This window comes from Dermacentor albipictus, chromosome 5, assembly GCF_038994185.2.
Source record: "Dermacentor albipictus isolate Rhodes 1998 colony chromosome 5, USDA_Dalb.pri_finalv2, whole genome shotgun sequence".
In the NCBI taxonomy this organism is placed as follows: Eukaryota; Metazoa; Arthropoda; class Arachnida; order Ixodida; family Ixodidae; genus Dermacentor; species Dermacentor albipictus.
Window position 1 is genome coordinate 147,556,000 of NC_091825.1, and position 23,597 is coordinate 147,579,596.

General features: G+C 49.4%; 1 protein-coding gene across 4 annotated transcripts in view; it reads right to left on the reverse strand.

Annotated features, from left to right (window-relative positions):
- LOC135906229 (cubilin-like) overlaps positions 1 to 23,597 on the reverse strand; it is a 255,316-nt gene that overhangs the window by 38,274 nt on the left and 193,445 nt on the right. For all 4 annotated transcript variants that reach the window (XM_065437518.2, XM_065437519.2, XM_070539152.1 and 1 more), the window contains 2 exons: positions 22,213 to 22,390; positions 13,595 to 13,803 (listed from right to left, as the gene is read on the reverse strand). In XM_065437518.2, the coding sequence (XP_065293590.1) occupies positions 13,595 to 13,803; positions 22,213 to 22,390 (387 nt within the window). The remainder of the gene's footprint in view (positions 1 to 13,594; positions 13,804 to 22,212; positions 22,391 to 23,597) is intronic.

Sequence of the window (23,597 nt, forward strand, 5' to 3'; positions counted from 1 at the left end):
GTTTTACGTTTTACTCTTTTCTGAGGCCTCGGCTATACGTGCGATATGCTTAAGATGCTATATTCAATTTCATAGAATATAACAAATGTTTACAGTGCTAACTTGTTTTTTTTCTGCCGCTACCTATAATCTTTCTAATCAATTTATTTTACTACGAATAATGCGATGAAGTTTCCTTTTTATTCTTAGATTTTTTGTTTCTGTTTTATAATTGTGCATGCGTATCGTCTGACTGCTCAATTGCCCGAAAAACCCTTTGTTTCAAGTACCTTAACTATAATCATTTTCTTTCTTGCTTTCTTTTTAAAAATTTCATCCTCACGTTTACTCTTGCCGCCCAATACCTGGCCCACGCATCGTAGTGATCACTTGCTACGTGTGAAAGTCCGCAACAACGACAACTCTAACTTGCACGGCGCAAACCACGCGAGCCAGCGCGGTACAAGAGCGTGCTCGGCTAGCCAAGCCAAGCTCGGCCGTTGCGCATCGTTCTTCCCTCCATGCATCGCAGTCCAGGAGGATACAGGCAACGCCGGTCGAAGGGGCTACAGCATCGGCGAATGCGCATTCCTAATAAGGGCCGGCGCATCCTTTCTCCGAGCGTTGCATATTTCATGCTACCGTCCCTCGGGAAGACCCGCTGCCTTCGTTTTCTCTATGCCGCGTAGACAGAGGCGCGTTGTCCGGGCAGTGGTGCGCATGCTTGAGGAATCCAACCACCCTTCCCCAACAGTCCTGCATCCCCCGAAATTCCGGGATTTATCGCCCTGCAGTTATTTACTTTGTCTTTTAGGCGTCACTGAGGCACTCTTATTATTCTCTGCACCGTTCTTTCAAGAGACGCCTGATGTTCTTGTATGCTTGCCAGGTTTCCTAGCTATTATGCGTGTAGACACGCCGATGTTCGTTTCGCTGGTTAAGTGAAACCTTTCGTCATGCGTCAACGCTCTGTAGGCCCCTATACAAGCGTCCGCATGTACGAAAGGTTGCGAGCTATAGCACAAGTGAAAATTTGGAAGACGCTTAAGCTTCGCCTTTAGGAGTGGAACGCGATGGCATTTAAAGATCCCTGACTGCTCCTCACGCTTCCTGGCAACTGAAGCTTATGTAACCGTAATGTTTACCGGGAACTGCTTTCGGCGAACGCTATGCACGAAGGTGGGCTTTCTGGTAGAAACGCGGCCTCTTGCGTGGGCCGCGATGCGGCGGAGGCAAGTGCCATCTGAAAGTATTTCAAGGAAGCGGGTGCGCCGCTCCGTGGACTCCGAGAGATTCACGCACCGGCGCGCGCAAATGGCGGACGCCGTCGCCGGTCTATGTATGGTAGAAACGCTGAAAAAGGGGTTTGAGTTTTCGCGTAATTCTCGTATATGTTTTCTCTAATATTCATATTACAATCCGAGAGCTATCGTGTCAGTAGGTTGTGTGCAAGTCGTACTTTACGATTTGTCTACGTATTTTAGCTTGAGAAATACAATTCAGTAGCTTCCTTGCGCCACATGGAGTGCCTGAATATGGGTGGGTCGAACATCTTTTTGCCGAAACGACGTCCGACGCTGAACGCCGGACGCCGACACACGATTTTCTGCGACACGGGGTCCTTAACGCTGTCGCGTTAAAATTTTATTGATGCAATGTCAATCCAATACCTAACTAAACGTAACGCGATCAGGTAAGTGTACAGTAATGACGCAAAAGTTTAAATGTAGATGCGTGGAGACGATTGCGATTCTTTATTTTGTGAACCGATCGGACACCTGAATTTCACCGTGACGGGCCAAAGCTGCCTCTCACAGGCCGTTGCACCTAAATCTGGCCAGCCGCGCGGGGATCGCATTTGAGCTATTCCTTTGTACGCCGCACCGCGTCCCCTCTATCCATCTATTACGCCACAGCGAGCAGATGTGTGCCGGCCGCACGGTTCCTTTTCCTCTACTCCCCAAGGACTCTTTCAAAGCCGCCCTCCTCCTTGTTTTCCCGTCTAGGGAAAGAACGGATAAACGAAGCCTTTTACTCTGACGACAATTCGATAGGCGACCCGTGAACGAAAGTGAAGCTCCCAGCGCAGCCATCACACACCGCGGCCGCCTCTGAGCCGGGCGTCCAATATCACGACGACCGACAAACAGGCCGCGCCATCGGCGCTCTCTGCGGCGTATAGCGCTCGGCGAACGACCTATCTGTCATCCTTTGTAATCTGCACGCGCGAACCTCACTCTCGGCCGCGCTATAGACGGGGCTGGTTCGCCAGGCCACGGCATTCTCGATCGCGGGGCGGTCGGGCGGCTCCCCGGTGACACTGTAATAACAAAATGACGACAGAAAGAAGCAAGGCCAGAGCGGCTGTCCATATAGCGAAGCAGAGGAGCTCCTGGGAGCGAGCGAAATGGGTGGGCGAGCGAGAAGATGGAGAAGAAGTAGAACTAGGGGACACTAACAGTGTGAGGAAGAGGCTGCGCGAAAAAGTAGGAAAAGCGACCGAGAAGGAATGAGTGCGAATACAGGAGTGACAGAATAACGGTAAATATATGGGGGGGGGGGAGGCAGCCAAAAATTGAAGCAATGGAAAACGATCGAGACGGAGAAGAGGCGGGGGAAAGTGCAAAGCAAAGAAAGGATGGAGAAAGCGGAGAAAGGAATGAAGAAGGAAAGGAAAGAAAGAATGAAAATAGAAGAAGATAAAAACGATAAGAACGAAAATAAAAGAAAATATGGATAAAGAAAGAGGGAATATAAGGAAGAATGTAGTGACAAAATAACCAAGAAAGGAAAAGGAACGTTAAGATGGAACGAATAAGAATGAAAGAAGAATGAAGAACGAGAAAAAAAAAGAAACCCGGAATAAACGAAGGAAGGGCAAAGGAAATAAAGGGTGAAGGGGTTGACGAAAGAAATAAGGAAAGGCAGGAAGGCGGTCCGTGCGGCCGTCGAGTTGCGAAACGGACGCAATAACGGCGGCGGCGGCGGCGATGGCGGCGTGCGCATCGTCCGTCTTCCGTCGGCGAGGCGCGAGGCGTCCCCTTCTCCGTCGGCGCTCCTTGCCGCGGCATCGTTCGCACACGGGAGGAAAAAAAGCCGTCGGCGGCGGCGGCGCCGCCGTTGTGTGTTGGGAGCAGAACGAAAAAGGAATTGCCCCGTGGGCAGGGAGGAGGCGCTCCTCCTCTCCCGATCCCCGTTCGATCGATGAGGGACGGCGGAGGAGGAGCGCCGCGGGCGACGACAACGCACCGCCGCCGCGAGACACGATGGAGCTGCCGAGAGCGCGCGCTTGAACTTTAGCCCGGTCGGTATGTCAGCCGGTGCCGACGACGAGGAGACGTGGAACGCACTCCCTGGCGGAGTGGCTGGCACCGGGCGGAGATTCCGCCCGGTTTGCCGATCCAGATGGAGCGCGGCGGCTCCTTTGCGGTACAGTGGATCGGGACTCGGGACTGAGTGTAAACTGTTACGAACTTCCAACCGGTGCCACCAGTGTTACGACATCCAACCGGTGCCACCAGTATTACGAACTTCAACCGCTGCACCACGATAACGGCTTTGTGGTCCCGTAGCGCTCGTCACCCGTTTCGTGACAGAGCGTTGGTAGCGAAGACTCCGAGCCTGGCGTCGATGAGAAACACAAAAGGGACTTTATACATTATATACAGGTTATCATACAGGACAGGAACGGATCGGCACTGGGGCCGAGAGCTCACACAAACGCGACTGTTCTCGCACGACGGCGTCCGGCGAAAACGCGTGACACATCTCACCCCAGTCGGGAGCGACCCTCTCTCCAGGTGGGGTCGGCGGATCCTGTTTTCGAGCGGCGTGTTGCTGCTTTTATAATCCCCGAGGCCCATTGTCACTCAAACGGCCCAATACAAAGTCAGCACACGACGGTCGTCCGAGGGGTCCAACCAGCGACCGCGCTGGCCACCCGGTTCAAAGTTCGCGCGCGCGGTGACCTCCAGGCAAGGGAGGTGCGGCGCCGGGCTGTCGGGCACACGCGGGCACGTCTAAACACGCTGCTTCGCCGAGGCTTCTCCTGCACGAAGGCGCAGCCTCTTGACTTGTGAAGGGAGAATTGTGGCGCTCGCAGGATAGATTCCGCATCTTGCAGATTCGGAATCCGGGCTTGTGGTAGTGGCACAACAGCATCCCCGCCCTCAGATAAGGCGCCGGGAAGACGAGCTGCCTCCACGTGGCTCGGATGCCAGGCGCGCACGTTCGTCAGGCTCGTCCAAGTTCACGTCCAGTGTCGGGACGCCAGGTAACATCACGTGCCCAGGTCCGACTCGCCAGGACAGGAGCTCTGCTCACCACGTCGTCGCCAAGGCACCTTGACCAGCTCCGCTCGGGTCGTTCCTAAGACCTTGCTTCTCGCCACTGGTCCCGCTTGGTCGTTCTGCAGCTTGCAAAATCGACCGGCAAAAGGCAACACCCAACACGAACAAGTGCCCTCTGTCTCCCGTCAAACACCAGACAAGGCCATAATTCAAATCAACCTAATTAATCGCTATCCCCTTTTTCTCCCGCTGCAACAAGAGGCAGGTGTACGATCTAGCACACAAGGCTCAAACAATCAGTTTTCAAATCATCAACATAACAAACTAGAAACAATTATTAATCATCAATAATAATGACAAATAGAATGGTCCCCTTGAAATCGCTTGGACCGAAAACATACTTCTGAGGAAGCAAATGAGGTCATTCATTTTTCCCGGCGATATTTTCGCGGAATCCGAAGCTGCTTATATTTGCGACCCTGCTTATCCGTGTAGCGGCGGTACAATAAGCCAGATTCCTTGCCAAATGAAACCCCCTTTTCTTTCACTCCCCGTTTGACGCTCTTCCTCAGATCGGCTAGTGAACAATCTTCCTGTTGTTCGCGAATCCGAGTTTCCCTTTCAACTGCAGCCTGCTCCTGCCAGCTGGCGGAAACCGGAGCGAGTGTGGAGCCCGCGTCGCCTGATTGCGGCGTCGAGTCTATATCGCGGCTAGCACTGCACGCGTCACTCCCACTCACTTCCAGGACCCGCTCGTCTAGGCCAGCCTCCGAGCTCTGCCTCTCCCGTGACTGCTCGCCACTCAAGTTACCGTGATCGGTCCGTGTGCCGCACCGCCTTTCGCTCACCGACGCTAAGTCAAGTTCCCTCGACAGCGGGCGCGCTTTGGATCGCGTGGGGGCCATGTACGCCACGTCGGCAAAGAATGATTTGCCCTGATCCCTCAGCAGCTGCTCCGAGCTATTTGAGAAGAGGTAGGAAAATTGCTCCGGGAGGGCGGCTGACACAGCGGCTTCGGTGTTAAGTTTTCCAAACTCTCCTTCAATGATAACCGTTGCGATCGGTAAACAGACACTCTCCTTCTCGGCCACTTGCCGTATCCTAACGCACTCTCCCGTAAAATCACTCGAGGAGACGAAAGACGGGTGAACAACGTCCATAGTGGCTGCAGAGTCCCGCAGTGCTCGGCACTTCTTGCCGTTTACCTTAATTTCCTGCACATAGGGCTCCAATAGACGTATGTTTTTGTGAGTTTCCTGTATCGTTGCAAAAGCAATTCTCTCTGGGCAGCTTGCAGCGATGTGCCCTTGCTTTTTGCAATTGTAGCAGGTTAACGGTCTCCGTTTCTCAAAAGAACGCGTCATTTCGTTTCGCTGTTTCGGACCATCGTCATCATTCTGAGATGCATTCTGTCCATCCCTTACAGTTTCTTTGGGAAGGGACTCGTCGTCCCGAAACTCGCGACGCGTGATTTCCTTCCGTTCGTCGGGCTTCCCGTAAAACCCATCTCTTCTATCTGCTTTTTCTATGCGCACTGCCTTGCTGTGCAAGCTGCGGCGGGTGTAATACTCTTCCGCTAACTCTGCTGCCTTGTTTAGCTTAACCTCCTTTAGCCTATCTTGCAGCCAGAGCCGGACATCCTCATCAATGCAACGGTAGAACTGCTCCAACGCGATGCATTCGACAATTTTGTCGCGGTCGTCGTAAACCTCTTCGCCCTTCAGCCATTCCACCAGGTCGGCTTTTAGACGAAACGCGAAGTCAACATTCGACTCCTTACCCTTTTTTGCATACCGGAACCTCTGCCGGAAAGCTTCGGGCGACAATTTGTACTTCCGCAGTAGCGCTTCCTTCACATCACTGTAGCTCTCAAACGCCTCTTTCGATAAGCAAGTTATTACGTCTGATGCCTCCCCAGGAAGCAACGCTAACAGATTCTGTGCCCAGAGGGATCGCTCAATGCTATTCCGTTCGCACACGTGCTCAAATTTCACGAGGTATTTGGCCATATCCTCTCCGACGACAAAGGGTGGAAGTTGATCGCGTATTCTTGGAACATTAGAAGTGAGACTAGGCGCTGGCGAGCTATTTCGGGTCTCCAACTCTTTCATTTTAAGCTCGTGCTCCCGTCGCTCCCTCTCTCTCCTTTCCTCCTTTTCCTCCTCGCGACGTTGCTGTTCTCTCCTTTCCTGCTCGCAACGTTCCTTCTCCCTTTCCTCCCTTTCCCGCCGTTCCTTGATATCCGCCCAGGCCTCTGCGGCTTCCTCCGCCGTTACGTCCCCAGTCCTCATGACCTCAAGGATCGCATTCTTTCTTTTAGTTGAGCCCAACTCAATGCCCAACTCCTCACAAATTTCGAGAAGTTCCTTCACCTTGTACTTCTCCATCGTTCACACTGTCCTCCTGCTGTTTACCCTTTTTGAATATACCTGCCGTACGCTACTACAACACTACTAGTAACACATATGCAAGTATATCACACACTGCCCTGTTTACCCCCTCAGCATCCCCTGGTTTTCAAAACGCTCTTACTAGGCTTGAAACACACAAGGTTATCACAATGCAACACCAAATCCTTCCCTAAGCTACTATAACCTGTGTCAGAGAAAGTCTGGTGTTTGAGGTAAACTTCAGGCACTCACCGCGCCGAGGTAGCTGATGCCGGTCAATCCCGTAGCTGCCATCCAGTGTTACGAACTTCCAACCGGTGCCACCAGTGTTACGACATCCAACCGGTGCCACCAGTATTACGAACTTCAACCGCTGCACCACGATAACGGCTTTGTGGTCCCGTAGCGCTCGTCACCCGTTTCGTGACAGAGCGTTGGTAGCGAAGACTCCGAGCCTGGCGTCGATGAGAAACACAAAAGGGACTTTATACATTATATACAGGTTATCATACAGGACAGGAACGGATCGGCACTGGGGCCGAGAGCTCACACAAACGCGACTGTTCTCGCACGACGGCGTCCGGCGAAAACGCGTGACACATCTCACCCCAGTCGGGAGCGACCCTCTCTCCAGGTGGGGTCGGCGGATCCTGTTTTCGAGCGGCGTGTTGCTGCTTTTATAATCCCCGAGGCCCATTGTCACTCAAACGGCCCAATACAAAGTCAGCACACGACGGTCGTCCGAGGGGTCCAACCAGCGACCGCGCTGGCCACCCGGTTCAAAGTTCGCGCGCGCGGTGACCTCCAGGCAAGGGAGGTGCGGCGCCGGGCTGTCGGGCACACGCGGGCACGTCTAAACACGCTGCTTCGCCGAGGCTTCTCCTGCACGAAGGCGCAGCCTCTTGACTTGTGAAGGGAGAATTGTGGCGCTCGCAGGATAGATTCCGCATCTTGCAGATTCGGAATCCGGGCTTGTGGTAGTGGCACAACAAAACACACGTGTCATTCATTTAGTATACTATGGGGGCGCTTCGAGGACATCAAATGAATAACGGGGACATCAAAGTTGTAACCTGGGAAGGTACATGGGTTGGGGGCTTGGCGAGGCCACCGCGTGCGAGGGGTAGCTGATCGTAACACCTCGTGGGCACGCTCTGGCATCGGAGGCCCCTACGCACCGATACAAATCTGTATTGCGGTGATAGTGTGTGAGGGTGAGATTATAACAAAGTGGGCGACGCAAGATCTCTAGGGCACCCAAGGGGCTGCAGTGTTTCAAAGCTGGAACCAGGGCAGCTCCAAGCCAAGGTCCACCCTGGTTCTAGCTTTGGCATCCCATAGTCCCTTTGGTGTGCTGGATGCGCCGTTGAAGCGCACTAAATTACGACACGTTGTTTACAATTCTCACTTCCTTCACCGCGATAAATTGTCTATGTTTCACCGCAGTACAAAACTACGTTGCAGTGAAGCTTATATAAAACGCATATAAGATTTTTGTTTGCCGTTTCGGAACGCATATGGGACATATCGAATGCGGGTGTACTGGGGTTCAAATCTTGGTGCCACGGTAAGCCCACCGGCTTTAATGGTTTGAGACGTCCCTATGCCTGATGCTCGGCTGCTTGTGGGTGTTCTATTCTGGAGAGAGACGGCCTTATAGATATTTTTGGTATGGCCTATGATTTCCAGCCGCACACACTGTGTAAATGTAGACCATGTGCCGCGGCTCTGGTGGCAAAGTATAGCTGCCGCCGGGATCTCAAATAGGCGCAAGTTCGCGCGCGGCCAAATGCTTAGAGTTTACGCAACCTCCAAAGGCTCTTCCCAACCAGAGCGCGTCCCCACCCGTTTAAGAATCCGTGTGGTAAACTACCACTATGGAAGCGTACCGGGCCTTCTTTTACGTGGTTTTGCACCCGTGGGCCCTCAGCGGGATTTCACTTGGCTTATGCAGGCGCCTTCCCAAGGCTGTTCATTCTTGAAGAAAGCCGACTGTCGGGCAGGGCGCCACCTGTACCTGTGTGTAACTGTTGGGTAACAGGAGTCAGCGCGCTTTCGAAGCCACGACCTCTCGCAGCCGATGCGGTGGATGCGCAACACGAGGCCACGGCTCCGAAAAGTCAGTCAGTCAGATGCGGTTACAGAAGGCCCCGGGTTAATCCTTTACTACCCGTGGTTCTCACTAGCGCTTGCATTTTGACGTATTAGCAGTGACGTATTAACTTTGACGTATTAGTACAAAGCGAAAAGTTCTTGTTTTTGAGAGGTGAAATTACTTGACCCAAGCGTATGTGTATCTTTATTTACTCTCCAAAGTGAGCGTCTTCTCTCCTGTCGGCTTTTAGAGTGATTGAATCTGTACGTCTTATGACGTCAGTGAAAGGCGCGCCAGTGGGGCCGGGTGCGCGCCCCGTGGCAGTGCAGAAAGTCGAGGCGCACGCGAATGTCGGCAAAAGGCGTGATCGAGCACGCAGAGGCGGGAGTGCTTCTTTGTGCTCTCTTGCTGCGCCTCGCCTGCGCGCGCACTGCAGGAAGTCACGAAGAGCCGGACAGGCACGAATCGCTTTTCTTTTTATCTTGCAGCGCCGAAAGGTGGCGCAGCCCGGACATTGCTGGGCACCTCGAGAAACGGCTCGGTGAAGAAAAGGTCACGTGTCAGGGTAACCCGCAGGTAGGTGTTGCGTGCCGCTCATCGCTGTGCCCTTGTTTGCACGTTGAGCTCAACAACCTCGCGCTATTGTAACCGTAACGTTCTTCGGTTATGTTTTATTTGGGCTCTCGATGATGTCTGCGAAGGGCCGCGCAAAAAGAGAAAAAGAAAGCTGATCTTCATTGAGTTTGTTGACTATTTGACGTTTTAAGTGCAGCAGCACTGTGGCTACACACGGGATGACTTCGGATAAACTTCGACCGCCTAGGGTTCTTAAATGTGCGCTCGAGTTGCCCTAAGCAAACACACGAGCACGGAGAGAGACACATTCTAATTTGCCGTTCCCACTGGGCATGGAGGTTTATGTGCCTAATGCGCAAATTATAGATGCTGCGTGGTTTGTAAAAAAAGAAAAGAAAAGGAAAGATAATCGTCATAGTCGTCGTCGTTGCCTCCTTCCTACTCATGCTTATATTCATCATTGGCATCGCCGTCATCATGATATTTAATCCACTGCAGGACCGTAGCAGTGTGACACCAATACCGGGCGCGCTTCACAACGAATGTGATCGCGATAACCAGTTTCCATCGTGTCTTTTACTCGTGTCAGTCTCTGCTGTTCCCTACTGCACACAATTCATCAGGCGAAAGAAGCAGTGTGTAACAAGTGAAGCCTACACCTTGGAACAAACCACTTTCTTTTAATGGCAAAAAAAAAAATCTAATTTAGCGGCTCCTACAAGAAACAATCCACTTAGAGAACAAATTGCTGCACGCGAAAATATTTTACCGAGAGAGTGACCTCTTCTCCTTGGATAAAAGGAATACGCCTACTCCTGTCTTCTTTCTTTGCCTGTATACCGTTGCAAAGTGTTGCTGCCTGGTAACAGAAGCGACGCAGCGGAACAGCGGTAGTTGTAAGCGGCCTACTCAGGCCGCTGCAAATAACATGACGGCGATGTCGTTGTGAAAAGAATAGGTCCCGCGGCCCCTTCAACGCGAAATGTTGCGGCAACGTTATGTGCCTGGTCGCTCGTTTCCGAGGTTTTGGCAATCTTCTGCCTATAACCGCGGCGTACGTATTTTATTGTGGTACAGTTGGACGCCGAAGTGACGCAACTGCCTTGAAAAATGTGCGACGAGAATGTCTAAATGGCCTGGATATCATATGGGGGGTGCACATCGGTAGTATTTCTTTTGATTTGTCGCACTGAGGACGTATTTTTGTCTAGAAATAAAGGATCCATTCAGTCACGCGCGCGCTACACAAGACTTTGTAAAACTTACTTGACTCAGTAGATTCTCCATAGTCTTTCAGTGCGTTGTTTTTTCATTGGCATTATCACGCGCCGTTATTTTTACCTTCTTGCCGCTTTGCCGAGCTGTCGCCGGTTTTGGGTTTTCGGTTTTGGGCCTACATACCCGCGCAACTAAGTCTAGCGGGTACGTAGGCTTTCTGGTTATTGCTCTCACTTATGCTGCGCCTTCAACGCCCACAACTTTGTGAAATTTGTCGCGAATTCGGTGGTTAGAGGGCTCGTTTAATCAGATTGCATGTGTGAGCAGCGTTCTACATTGTTGAACCTACGTGAGTACAGGTGATTGCTCCGGAATGTCTGTATACACACAACGCTCTACCCGTCATCGGGCCGATGACAGGTAGGGCACTTCACCGAGCACTCGAGCATCTGCGGCGCGCGATGCTTTTGGCAATCCTGTTGCCTACGTCCATGCGTTCTTCTTCATTAACAATACAATCTACTTGAAACTTAATAGAAATTGATTGATTGATTGATTGATTGATTGATTGATTGATTCATCGATCGACCAATTTATTGATACCATGTTTCGCTATTACGGCGCAGCGTTTCACAATCCACAAAGTGCGCTCAGGCGTTCACAGTAGGGTCCTCCTGAAAGTGCATTGTTCTAAGTTTGAAAACCCATTCAATCGCATTGCCGAGTGGCCCAACCCATTATTAACCCATCATACGCGCGCTTTAATGACCTTGGTAACATCAACGGACCTGAGAATAAGCTTATAGATACTCTGTGTCCGCTGCTGCGTACATGAACTCTCTCACCTTTCGCCCTTTCCATCTTTCTTGCAATGTTTCATTTCCATGCACGGTAGCCCACAGCACATCCATCGGCTTACCCTTTCAGCCTTGCCTCGTTTTCTCTCACTCTGTCTCACTCTATCTGCTTGTTCGCTATTATTCATTATATATGTACCAGCCGACCATAACAGCAGTCATCGTAGCAGCTCACTGTTACCGTTCGCTGTCTTGACCGAAAGAGACGAGCTTCAGCTTTCCATATAGTGCACGGTTTAAGTGAAAAAAGAAATGAAGCAAAGATATCTCAAAGAAAATTGTAAATAACGTGCTCACGGCGCTGCTTTTCTGACTTTACTTTCTTGGAGAATGTCTTCCTACATATAGATAAGCTTTTCGCTAGAGGCTTGCTTTCACCCACCCTATTGGTTTGGTTAGGTTAGGCTCGAACGACATCAGATGACGAGGTTAGTCAGATCCGGCCCGCTTATGCACTTTTACTTCGTCGTATCGAGCTATGGTCGTTCTCGTTTGGGTCTCTTGGTCATTTTTTGTTTGTTTGTGCGCGTGCTCAACCCAGTTGTGCTCGGAGCAGTTCCCGGTTCCTAGTTAACGAGGGGATGAGTGACTAAGCAAGAAAATAGGAGGCACATGAGAAAAGATGGTTAGAGTGAAAAGGCGCAACAAACAAATGACTGGCAGGGAGTCCATTCACATGGATTTCATGTGTCGTGTGGAAGGCCATGACGATGTGAAACGCCATAAACGCAGACTGGAACTACGGATAAAGGCACTTCCCCTTACGGCGCAGGAATATACCCAGAGCTCGTTCGTTACTCTCTCTCTCCCTATATATATATATATATATATATATATATATATATATATATATATATATATATATATAGCAATCCGAGCCAGTGAGCGAAGCGAGCATGTCTATTACCGTACTATTTTGCCGAGCCACTCACGAAACTTAGTACAGGTCCCGCTTAGACAGCCGACACGGCCAATGGACCGTCTGCTCGAAAACAGGCGAATCGTCGTAGGTAACACTGCGATTCGAGGCAGATATGTGCATGCCAGCTGTTCGCGCCAGTGCGACACGTGACGAAAGTTATTTTCGCTCATGGAGGAGAACGCAGTACGTGTCCTATAGCTAACCAACATTTGACGGATTAAGTAGCAGCCGGACTCCATGGCGAGGTTCTGCAACTCTCGAGATTGCATAGGAGTATTTAAACAATTTTTGCTTTTGCCCGTAATTCAGCTGTAGAGCTGAGGCTTAATAACAACAAAAAATAAGCTTGCAAGAAAGGGTAAAAGATGGCAAAGAATTCTCCTCGAGATTTAAGTATTCCCTGTGGGAGCCGCCTCCCTAAAAATGAGCAACTGCTTATGAGGGAAAAATAGGAATAAAAGGAAAGAATTAATTAATAAAGGAGCACAGAAAAGAAAGGGTTACGAAATTAGGACACGGCGCGGTGGCTCAATGGCTATGGCATTTTTCAGGTGAGCACGAGGTCAGGGGTTCGATTTCCCGCCGCGGCGGCCGCATTTCAAGGGGGGCGAAACGTAAAAACGATCGTGTGCTTGGGATTTAGGAGCGCATTAAAGAAGCCGAGGTAGTCAAAATGAATACGGAGCCCTGCACTACCACGTCTCTCATGGCCCCAGTGTTGCTTAGGGGACAGTAACCTCCACGAATCAAATTAAAATAAAAATATGGGAGGGAGGGAATTATAGCGAAAATTAGTAGAGTGAGGAAGGAATAAAAGGAATAAGGAAAGAAAGAAGGAAGAATATAAAGAAACTATGGACTTAACACACGGCGGAAGGAGGAAAGGAAGAGGGAATAAGGGAGGAAGTAATGATAGAATTTAGGAAGGCTAAAATGAGGGGAGTTGTTAAAGAACGAAGGAAGGGATTGGGGAGAGACAGGAAAGAAAGCGTGAAGTAATGATGGAAGGGTAAGAGGGGAAGAAATGAAGGAAGAGAGGAGGTTAGCAATAATAGCTACCGGTTCGGTATCCTACACGGAGTGAGGCGAGAACAGGCTCGGAAAGGTGAGAGTGAGAGAGAAAAAGTGAGGGAAATATAAGTCCCGGTGGGCACACAGCGGCCAGATAGCGCGCAGTTAAAGGACGTTTACACACCAGTTACGAACGGGCTCGCGAAGAGCGCGCTATGCAGAGGTGGTAGGTAGGCGAGGGGCGCCCCCACACTCACAGGCGTCGACGAACTGGTATGTGCCGTGGAAGACGTCGGCGGTGTCGTTCTCGTAGTCGGTGTAGAAGCCGATGACGAGCGTGCGGTGCATGGAGATGCGCCGCCGGGGAAACACGCGCCCGCAGTAGCGGCCCCCGAACGGCGTGCTGATCAGGTCGCTGCTCGGGTCGGCCAGCTCCGTGTACAGGTCCACGTACTCGCGGCTGCAGCTGCGTTAGAGACAAAAAAAGAGGCATTGCAGGCCGCACCTCTTTTTACGCAAAGGGGCATCACACGGGTACGGCGCAACGACTGATGCGCCAGGCTATACGCAGCGCCTGCGAACCCCCCATATCTACGTATGCCACAATACGCCCGCAAACTCGCCGTAAAATGTATTGGCGCCCCACTTATTGTTTTCTTAAGTTGCCTTTCTTCGAGGATTGCGAAATAAGATCACAGATTTCAATCACAAATGTGTGGAAGGGCTACAGCTTCGGAATTCCTACTATGTCGACTTGCATTGATCACAGTTACGGTACAGGCTTCGAGGTAAATTTTAAAAAAATGTGAGATGAACTGAATAATTCACTAAATTATACATTGTGTGCGGGTTAGTTATTCGCGATCTCTCTGACGATTACAGCAAATTTTACTGCTTCGGTTGCTGGTGCGCGCATTTGCCAGCATGAAATGTCTGCTTTGTTTCGAAATTCGTATCTTCAATAACCCGGAGATATGGTTACTGCTGACACCACTTTTATTTCGTTTCTGTCGGGACTCGTGGCTTACTGCTGAATTATAGACTTGGCGATAGTTCGCCCCGTGTCAGAATCGCGAACCGCTGCATGGGACATTCGCCCGCGTAGTTCACGTTTATGAATACGTTGCTTTCATTCAACCCAGTCTTCTGCAGGCTTACTTCTATTATAATATTAACTTTACGTTCTCTAGAATGTGTTCGTAGACTTCTTGTAGGCTGTTCGCATTATTATTGAGTTCACGTTTTGAATATATAAGTTCTACAATTTGTGAAAACAGTATATACTTCCTAATAAAGTTTATATTTTGCCTTTTGAGACTCATAACCTTACGCTTGAGGTCTGTGAACATTAGTGAAGAAAATTAGTTAAGTAATAAGTTCACGAACTGTATGTAAACGACCTGTAATGTTCAGAGAAAACAGAAAGTTTGGAGGGGGGGGGGGGGGGGTGGCGGTAGAGAAAAGAGACGCCAATAGCTGGAACCAGAAGGCAGTCCTCTGGTTTTCTACCCTACACTAAGGGAGTGATTAAGCAAGACCGAACACAGTTACAGTGACGTTTCACTTCGTGAACGCGGGTTACGCGCAAGCGTATCGGTGCTATTCCCTTTTCACGCATTGCGCGTAGTCAGGTATAAAAATGCTCTGAGTTTCTGTAAGTGTGGTGGTTTTATAAACTGTAAGGTTCCATTAGGAAAGATGGTAAGGCACTGTGAGGAAATGTACAATCTTTATTAGTTCAAGCAATTTGGTAATGCACTATCCACACCATAAATTTCCCCCCTACTTCTCCTAATCCCTCTTCTGGAGTCTCCTGGCCAGGCCAAGTCCGATCCTTTTACCGGCATTGTTCAGCTCGTGCCCGGCGCTTGGCGACGACTTCGGGGTCAGTAGACTAACGCTCGGCCTTCCGCCGCTTCCGTTGCTGATTCGTCCTTCTCGGTCGTCGCTGAGCCTCTCGATAGCGAGACGAACCCGGTGCGTCCACAGCGCACGCGGAACCCGCAGCACCTGCCATAGGAGGTCAACGCTGCGGGCCTCCACCTACTCTCCTCCTCCGCGATCCTTCGCCTCCTTTCTCCTTCTCCGCTTCGCCCAACGCCACCTATATACTTTCCTCTAGGTGACATTGCTTTGCCGCGCGCTAGGCGCATTCCTCCGTACTTCTGCCGGCGCGCGATTCTCTTCTCCGCCTCCAAGCGCCTTCCTCCTCCGGCGCTTCCTTCCTTCGCGGCGACACACAATCTCGACGATTTCACAGACGGGATATGTGAGCTTGCGCGTAAAATAGAAGGAATAGCGGGAGGGGGGGGGGGGGGGAGAAAGAAAGAGAACACACGCGTGCCCACACGCGCAACCACATAAATATTGTTCAAACAAATGTTCATATAGTTCCGATAGGGGTGTCTAATTTTTGCGATGATTGATTCATTCGCACTCTTGCGAGTTTGTCTTGGGAAACGAGCTTGCTGCATTTTCTACAAATATATGCTGGGAACATGTAACGTGGAGAGGCGGTAGCACGAGAACTAAAAGGCGCGAAGAAAAGCATAATTGTGTTCCCGTTTCCTGCCGACTGCCCCTCATTATATCAGACAAAAAAGGTCTGGGAACCGACAGGTGTCCTCAAGCATAGCAGACATCGGTGGAACAATAATATAAAATAATAAGTTTGAGAGTGAAGGAGCAGGCGAGTAATTTGATGATGAAGTTGTCTTCACTAAGCTAAGCGATAAGCTTGACTCAACAAAGTGTCGAAATTTAACAGCAATACGCCTTCGCTGCTCGTTTACCAGTACACCGTAATCGCTTCACGTCAGCTTAGCTTTACCGGCTGGCCTTACCACAGGGCGCGTTTTAAAAGCTCGCTAATGCATTATCGCTGTTCCTTTCCAGTTCCCGTCAAAGTTGTCGGTTTAGCGCAAATTTTAACACGCTCTGCGTCAGAAATCGCCTCTTCACCTTTCCACGCCAGGATCGTTACACTTGAAAGCTGATGAATATTTATTCCGGGAACCGCCCGCTGGTCACCAGAAGCGGCAAGTGGACTTGACGGTGGTAAAGAGAACGAAGAGGCATGCACGAACGGATGCCGCTCCATCGATGATGGTCGGCGCATTAACGTTGAAAGCACTCGCGCGCATGCTAAACAGAAAGGCCGCATGGAAAGTCCTTGAGCATCGAACTGGTCTCACGGGTAGGCCGTGTCTGCGCCTCATAAAATATTTAACGCCACTTGAGGAAGCGCCAGTTTCCTGCGCGATCTGCGTCTGCTCGCTGTCGTTTGCGGCCGTCGAGAGTCTGGTTGGGACGGTCGGCATAAGTTGCGCGCTCTCGCAGTCTTCCTGTCTCGTTAGCTGCCTTTTCCGGTGCGGAGCGCTGGATTAACGCTGCGTTAAGCTAGCCCAGCCTCATGCCCTACTGCAGTTAAGCGCTGACACGTTAAACTCCCAAGACTTCCAGCAAGCGAGTATAGCGGGGCTGGCCTCACCGCTGGTGCGCGTTTGAATCACCGAGGAAGACAGCGATCCAAGCAAGACAGGGATTCACAGGAAGATGGAGGCTTGACGTGATGGAACAAAAGCTATGCCGCGTGGAACCAACGTTCCGACAGGACGACTTGTCTGCGTCAAAGCATTGGCTCTGCAGTGACTATTGCCCGTTCGACCACTGTTGACCACATGAGGAAGGTTTAATGGAGAAAGATGGAAAGTTCTATCTGAAGCCTTGTACCTCGTGCATCCATTCTCCTATTCTACATTGAGAAAATGAAGAGGGGAAAAAGGGGCAAAGAAAAAATTTAGGATGGAATAGAAGCGGGTGGAAAAAAAGGGAGAGTTAATGAAGACGGAAATGTAGGGAGGTTAACTAGAAAACGTACGACTGGCTACCCTAACAGGGAAAGGAGAGTAGGAAATAGAAAAACAACAGAGGAAAAATTACGATGACGTAACTACACAGTCCAGCGCCCTGCATACATTTTGCTAAGATTTTTAAGTGTGAAGAAAGAAGGCAACATTATCGCTTGTGGTTGCGGTATATAATGAGGTGTATTCGGTAATATTTTTACAGAGAATTCATTTACGGACGTATTCATTCGGTTCCGGTGTCTTTGTTTAACTCCGTCACGGAAAGCTGTCATCGCCATGCCATGTCAACGATGTGGTGAAATGAACGTGAAATGTCAAAAAAGAAAAATCAAAGCATCGCGCGTGGCAGCACCTGTGTACGAACGGCGTACTTTGCACAACTTACATCGTTCCAATTATATACAAATCAGTGTGTAGATTTTAGCTTTTTATTTTATTTTGTACGTACTTAACTCCCCCGTAAGGCAATGTTATACGGCTGTTTAGTTACAACTTAATATTGGCAACGTATGTGCATGCGAATGACCCACATATTTACGGGCATGGTGCTCCCCGTTCTCCCAAACTTCGAAGCGCCGCGTGCTGAAGTAGACCTGGCGCAGAGCCTGACGACGCACTTTGCCATTCTGATGCTGGCTTTGAAACTTCGGTCAAAAACTGTATGCAGAAGTATTGCTATTGCAGTACTGTTCCGCCTCTGTTACATAAATCAGTTCCTCCTGTCCTCTGTTTCAGCCATTCGGCAAATAAAGGCGGGTGACTTTCTGGGTCACATGCTCACAGAGAGCCGCTGCAACTATATCACGATACAAAATCCGGAACGGCCGCTTCGTGGTCGGTTTCGTTTCCACAAATATCGCAGCTGTAAAATTCGGCACAGCGTCAACCCGCTTATGCGCTTATGTGGGCGATGGTAATAAAAATTTTTACTTACGATGCCCGACGAGTTATCTCGACTCGTATAATACCGAAAGGCGGCGTAAAAAGCGCCCGACCGGGACTAGCGAAATTACTTTCAGCTTCTGCCCTCCAGTTTCGCTTCGAACTGCCTTCCTTTTCTTTTCCTGGGTATGTGCGTGCGTGTGGAGTGAAGTCGCTGAACTCCTATGGAGACGGGGAAAACGCCGAGTGCCTTGCCGTGAAGTTGGATAGCACCGGCACGACTGCGCGGTGCCAGAGGAAATGCATGCAGTGTTGTGGAAGCTGTAGAGTTGAGTTTATTAACTGATGTGTGCAGTCTAACATCTAACAGACCAACGAATGGCTGATTTGATGGCACTGCACAAGGTTGTATACAAAGAAGACGAACAGGTCCCAGGAATATGGACACTTGGTATGACCAACTGCAGGCAAGCAGGAGAAGAAGCCTCAGAGAGAGCAGCTAACGTTTCGATGAGGACAATTTACTGTGCCAGGGCGAAAGGCTGCGTGAGGGCTATTGCAGTAATGTTCCGCCTCTGTTACATAAAGCATTTTATAAACTTAAAGCATGTTTATGAGTTATGCAGTTGCCCTGACGAAAGAAATTTCTATTGCCAGAACGTTGCCTCCGGAATCTGGCTCATGTTGTTCACGCACGGTTGGTCAATGGCAAACTTCGCAACTGTGTCACCGGCTATTCTGAAAGTTTGAATTGTCACTAATATATAACTAGATCACAAAAAATATTTAAAGAAAACACGATGAGCATTTTAGCACTGACAGCCTTAAGTTGAGCTATAGGTCTTTGCATAGAGCATTGTGAGTTTATGAGTTAATGCGAAAGGCCATAAGTGCTAACAACTGACATCGTAAATGTGGTGCAAACGATAATAAACCTGACGAAGCTGTAAGCACGATGAAAAGATAATTGAAAAGGACGATGTGGAGTGTGCTGAGGAATGAGAAAAAAATTTTGGTTTTTCCCGATTGGCTATGCATCGAAGTAGATAACAATATTTATCGTCGCGTTCGAACTCCTCCGGCGGTGTCCTAATTGTACGCTGGTGCGACACGTTGGTGCGACGCCGCACCCAAGGCAACATTCCTGCTGGGCAGGAGGAACAGCACCCTGGCAACTACCAGGCGTTTCACAATGCTGGCACGGCGAGAGTCGCCGCCAGGGACGTTGGAGCCGTCGAACCTCGATGACGCATGAGATGAAGTCGACGCGAAACCGTCGACGTTTTAGAGGGCATTTGGTGAAATGTTAGACAATGCTAGCTCGACGTTTTTTTCTTCTTTCCATTCCGCTCAGACGAATGCATTCGGAGAGCAGCTCAGCAGAAGCGCTGGTGTGCTCATGGTGCACATGCGCACAATGCTCATCGCTCCGCCGTCCAACCGATTGAGCGGAGCGCTGGCGGTGCGTCCACTTCACTGTCGCCGACAAACGCGCTCCGCGTCTCTGGAGACCTTCTAACCCTGCGTGTGCGAGCGGTGCATGCGCCGTCGATAGGAGGACATCACGACGACAACGGCACGAAAGCGCGTCGAGTGTGCGTATTATTCATGCGAAAGCATTGCATGCCCCACGAAGCGGAAAATCCGCCGCCCTTTGTTGTCATCCGACGGTACCAAAACCCACGTGACTGAGTGATGACGTCACGTTACCGGCGCTAGACCCGCTGCTGCTCGCACTCTGATATCTCGTGCCGAACTCGTGGAAATCTCGTGGAAATCTCGTGGTCGGTATCGGACTGGCGCCGTGGACCACTCCCAAAATCGGACTAAGGTGGATTACAATTTGTTAAAGTGAATTAAGGTGGGTACAAATTAGAGCATGGTGGATTAAGTTGTACTGAGGCGGTTTAAAGTGCACTAAGGTGGATAAATCTGTATTAAGGGGAGTTAGGTTGGTACAAATTAGAGCAAGGTGGATTAAGGTGGTTTAAATTTAGGGTGATAACTTAGCCAAGTCTTCATGCTTTCGCATTCAAATCACGTAAGGATACTTCAGTGACTCAATTTTTGCTATCACAATAAAAAGTGCAACAAAGTTGTTTGCTGTCCGAATAGCGACCCGATGTCACAGATATGTATTAAAGGTCGAGAGGCTTAATTTATGTAGTTTTAGAGCTTCGACCAGAAGGCGTTCGCACAGACTCCTGGCACAAGCCTTGTACACCATAACTCAAAAGAAAATAAATTAACGAGTACCTACCTAAAACAGTCAACTTTTGTACACGTAATACTTTGAATAGTATTCTGATAAACATTCAAGGGACGAACTCGGTTAGGATAGTCTCCTGAGTTGAGCATTCAATACAAGGAAGTACGTTATCGCAGAAATTAGAGTTATTCTTAAAGATAAATATACACCGATGTGAAATCTAAAACAAGGTTAATTGGTTGTGTAACGCCTAGAGCAGCTCATTGCCAGCCTTTTTCTAAACCCTTTTGCCCCTTGAGGTGTGGGAATCATTTGACAGAAAATGAGTTTCAGGCAGTGTCGACAACACTGGGTAGCAGTTAAATACTGCGATTTATAAGTGCAGAAAGCGCTTAAATTTCGCCAATTTGTGAGATACGTAATTGGTCTGTGCATAGTAGGTTACAACCAAGCAAACTGCAACGGCGCCCACTGGCCACTCACGATGCGTTCTCGAGCAGAAGAAACTTCGCGAACCCGTATCCTGATTGGCTCACGGAGACCTTCACGACGCTGCTTAGAATTACTGTGTGGTACATAAAATTTTCCAGCAGTGGCCGAACACTCGCATCGATCCGAGGCGCACTTGCCACTTTAGCGGACACACGTATATATACTGTGTGGTCTGCAGACAGTGATCGTTCTGCGAGTATTTATGGGTAGCAAAAGAACGTGCCCATGCATCGTGGTCAGAATCTGTGCCGGGAACAACTTTGCTGAAATCCGAGAGGCGGGGATTCTTGGCTAGTGCCGCAGGGACGCGAACGCTGGAATATTGGCTTCGCTGCGGTCTTCTCCAAGCCACGTGAAGCCATGCGATATCGCCTTAGCCCCACATTTGCGAATGAACTTTTTGTCGCGTTAGGTATTTCAAGCGTGAACTCACGTAGTATCGTTGCACGCACACAATTTCGCATTTTGTCGAGCCATCGTGGTTGAGCCATCGGTGGATCATTAGCAGACGTTTTGCTGTCTTGCTGTAAAATGAATGAGCGACCAAAGGGAACGCATACGGGTTCTTCACGAAGGAAACTTCTCGGCTGATAAAAATTTGGCAAAGTCAAGAAGCATTCTGAACTGTGTTTAGTTACATTATGGAATAATGCCAGAGGTACGTGGCAAGTTCATGTCATTTTGGCACGGTGCAGAGCAAGTAGTTTTCAGCGATCCAACACTCTCACACATTTGTAACGGCGATGCTACCCGTAAACCTGCTTGATTGTCAGACGTTGCCAAAACAGATCCGCCGAGATGTAGCCATTTTACAGACGCCCAACGAAGGATGAGGCTTTGACAGCGCTATAGGCGTCGTTTATATGCGCTCTGGTGAAATGACCACTATTCTTCTTCTTTGTCGCTTTCGGTTCAGTGAATTTGATCAAACAAAGGTTAACGTATCTTTCTTTCTCTCTAAATACCCAGGTCCTTCGCAAAGGTGCAAACACACTCTAAGTTTTTACATTCGATGAGAGCCAGTGCGAATTTCTGCGTTGGTGGCGCCTGCGCAAGTGGCAGCTTTAGTACGCATCACAACACTTTCGCATTTGGGTTGTTATGAATGTAGGAAAAGTTACCCGAAGTGCTAGACTGAGCTCCTGGTTTCCTTAAAACGACGTCTAATCTCGGCGATAATCAACTAACTAGACTTAAGCAGATGTTATTGTTATTGAAGCTACGGCGAGCTGGAGCGGGAACTTGCGCACACCGTCGCCACTCGTTTGTATTTCTTCTCCAGCTTGCCACGTCGGTTCTTGTGGTAACAGTGGCCGCTTTACAATTGAAGACTCGTAACTTAGGAATGCAGCTCAACCTAATGTTCGTCTTTATGCTGTACCTTTTAATTAGAAGACAGCTACACCGCGGACAATATACTCACTCTGGAGAGGATCCTCGCACCCTGAAGCGGGTGAAGTTGATGTCGACCCTCTCGTTCTCCTGTGCGATGAAAGTGTAGATGCACTGCCTAGAATGGCCCAGCGGGTTCTCCATGTGCGGGGCGCTGAAGCTTCCGTTCTTGGGGCCGTCCGGGTTGCTGATGAACATACGGTCACACTCTGCACGAGAACGGGAGAGAAGAGGCGTCACTAACGATACTAGCCGTTACTGCAAAATGAGTGCCAACTTTTCACGACCAGCATTGAGGACAACGGGGAAGTTTTAGCTTTCCTAAGCAGACTTTACTATTTACGGAATACCGAAGACGGACGTTGGGGCCTCCTTTTGATGATGAGCTAAGCCAGAGCGCACGGATATATTATTGCAGTGACCAACTTAGCGTTACTTGTTTAATGTTTTACTTAGCTGGTGAGATAATGCGTACGACCCACTTTTCTGTACTTCTGTGACAACACTAATGCAACACTGAAGCCTTTAGAATGCGTTGTCACTTAACACAACGTCATAAGGTGGCAATCCCAGCGTTGCAGCTGGATCAAAATGAATGGGCGACTAAAGTGCACGAGTATCTGTACTTCAAAAGCGTTGACATGCAACGGAGAAAGAGTACGAGAAAGTTGACATCTGAGTACACGGTAATTGAAAGTGTAAATAAACAGCCAGGAATCATTAAAAAGAAAGTAAGAGAAACAGAGATAGTAAATAGAATGCAAATAATCGAAACAAAAGAGACCGTCGCCACTTACGAGAGTGGTAAGAAAGAAAGAAAGTAGAAGGGAGAGTCTGTACGATAACACAAAAGGCAGTGCCTTGCTATTTGAGGCTCGAGATTGTTGTCTACGGACAAAAAACAAACCGGCGCAAATATTCGCAACAAGATGAGTCTGCTGCAGCAAAAATCTCGAGACCACTCGGCACATTCGAATGAAATGCGAAGGGATTCACTCAACGAGATCCGTGGGTAACGTACACCTTCCAGAAGCACTTGGATTCGAAGCGGATGGAAGCATCAACCGGTCAGCAGTCGAGACAAACTAGAGACGTTTAGAGTGCTGATGGAAAGAAAACAGAAAGAAGATTGGCGGGATTGAATCCGTTAAGGCCACATGTAGCGGTACAAGTTAAATATAAGTGTTTTGTTTTAAGGAACAGAAAAAGTATTAATGAAATATATACAAAATTCTGGAATGAGAAACCTGTAAGCATACCTGCTTAATTCAAACAGGCTAGGTGACTATTTGTCACTGCCTCGTTTCAAAAGGGATGCCAATAAATTTTTTTTTTGATAATCTGCCGCCGTCTGTGCCTTCTTTTGTTTACCTCAGTGTTCCGTAAACTAACACGTATGCACACGAGGTTAGACCT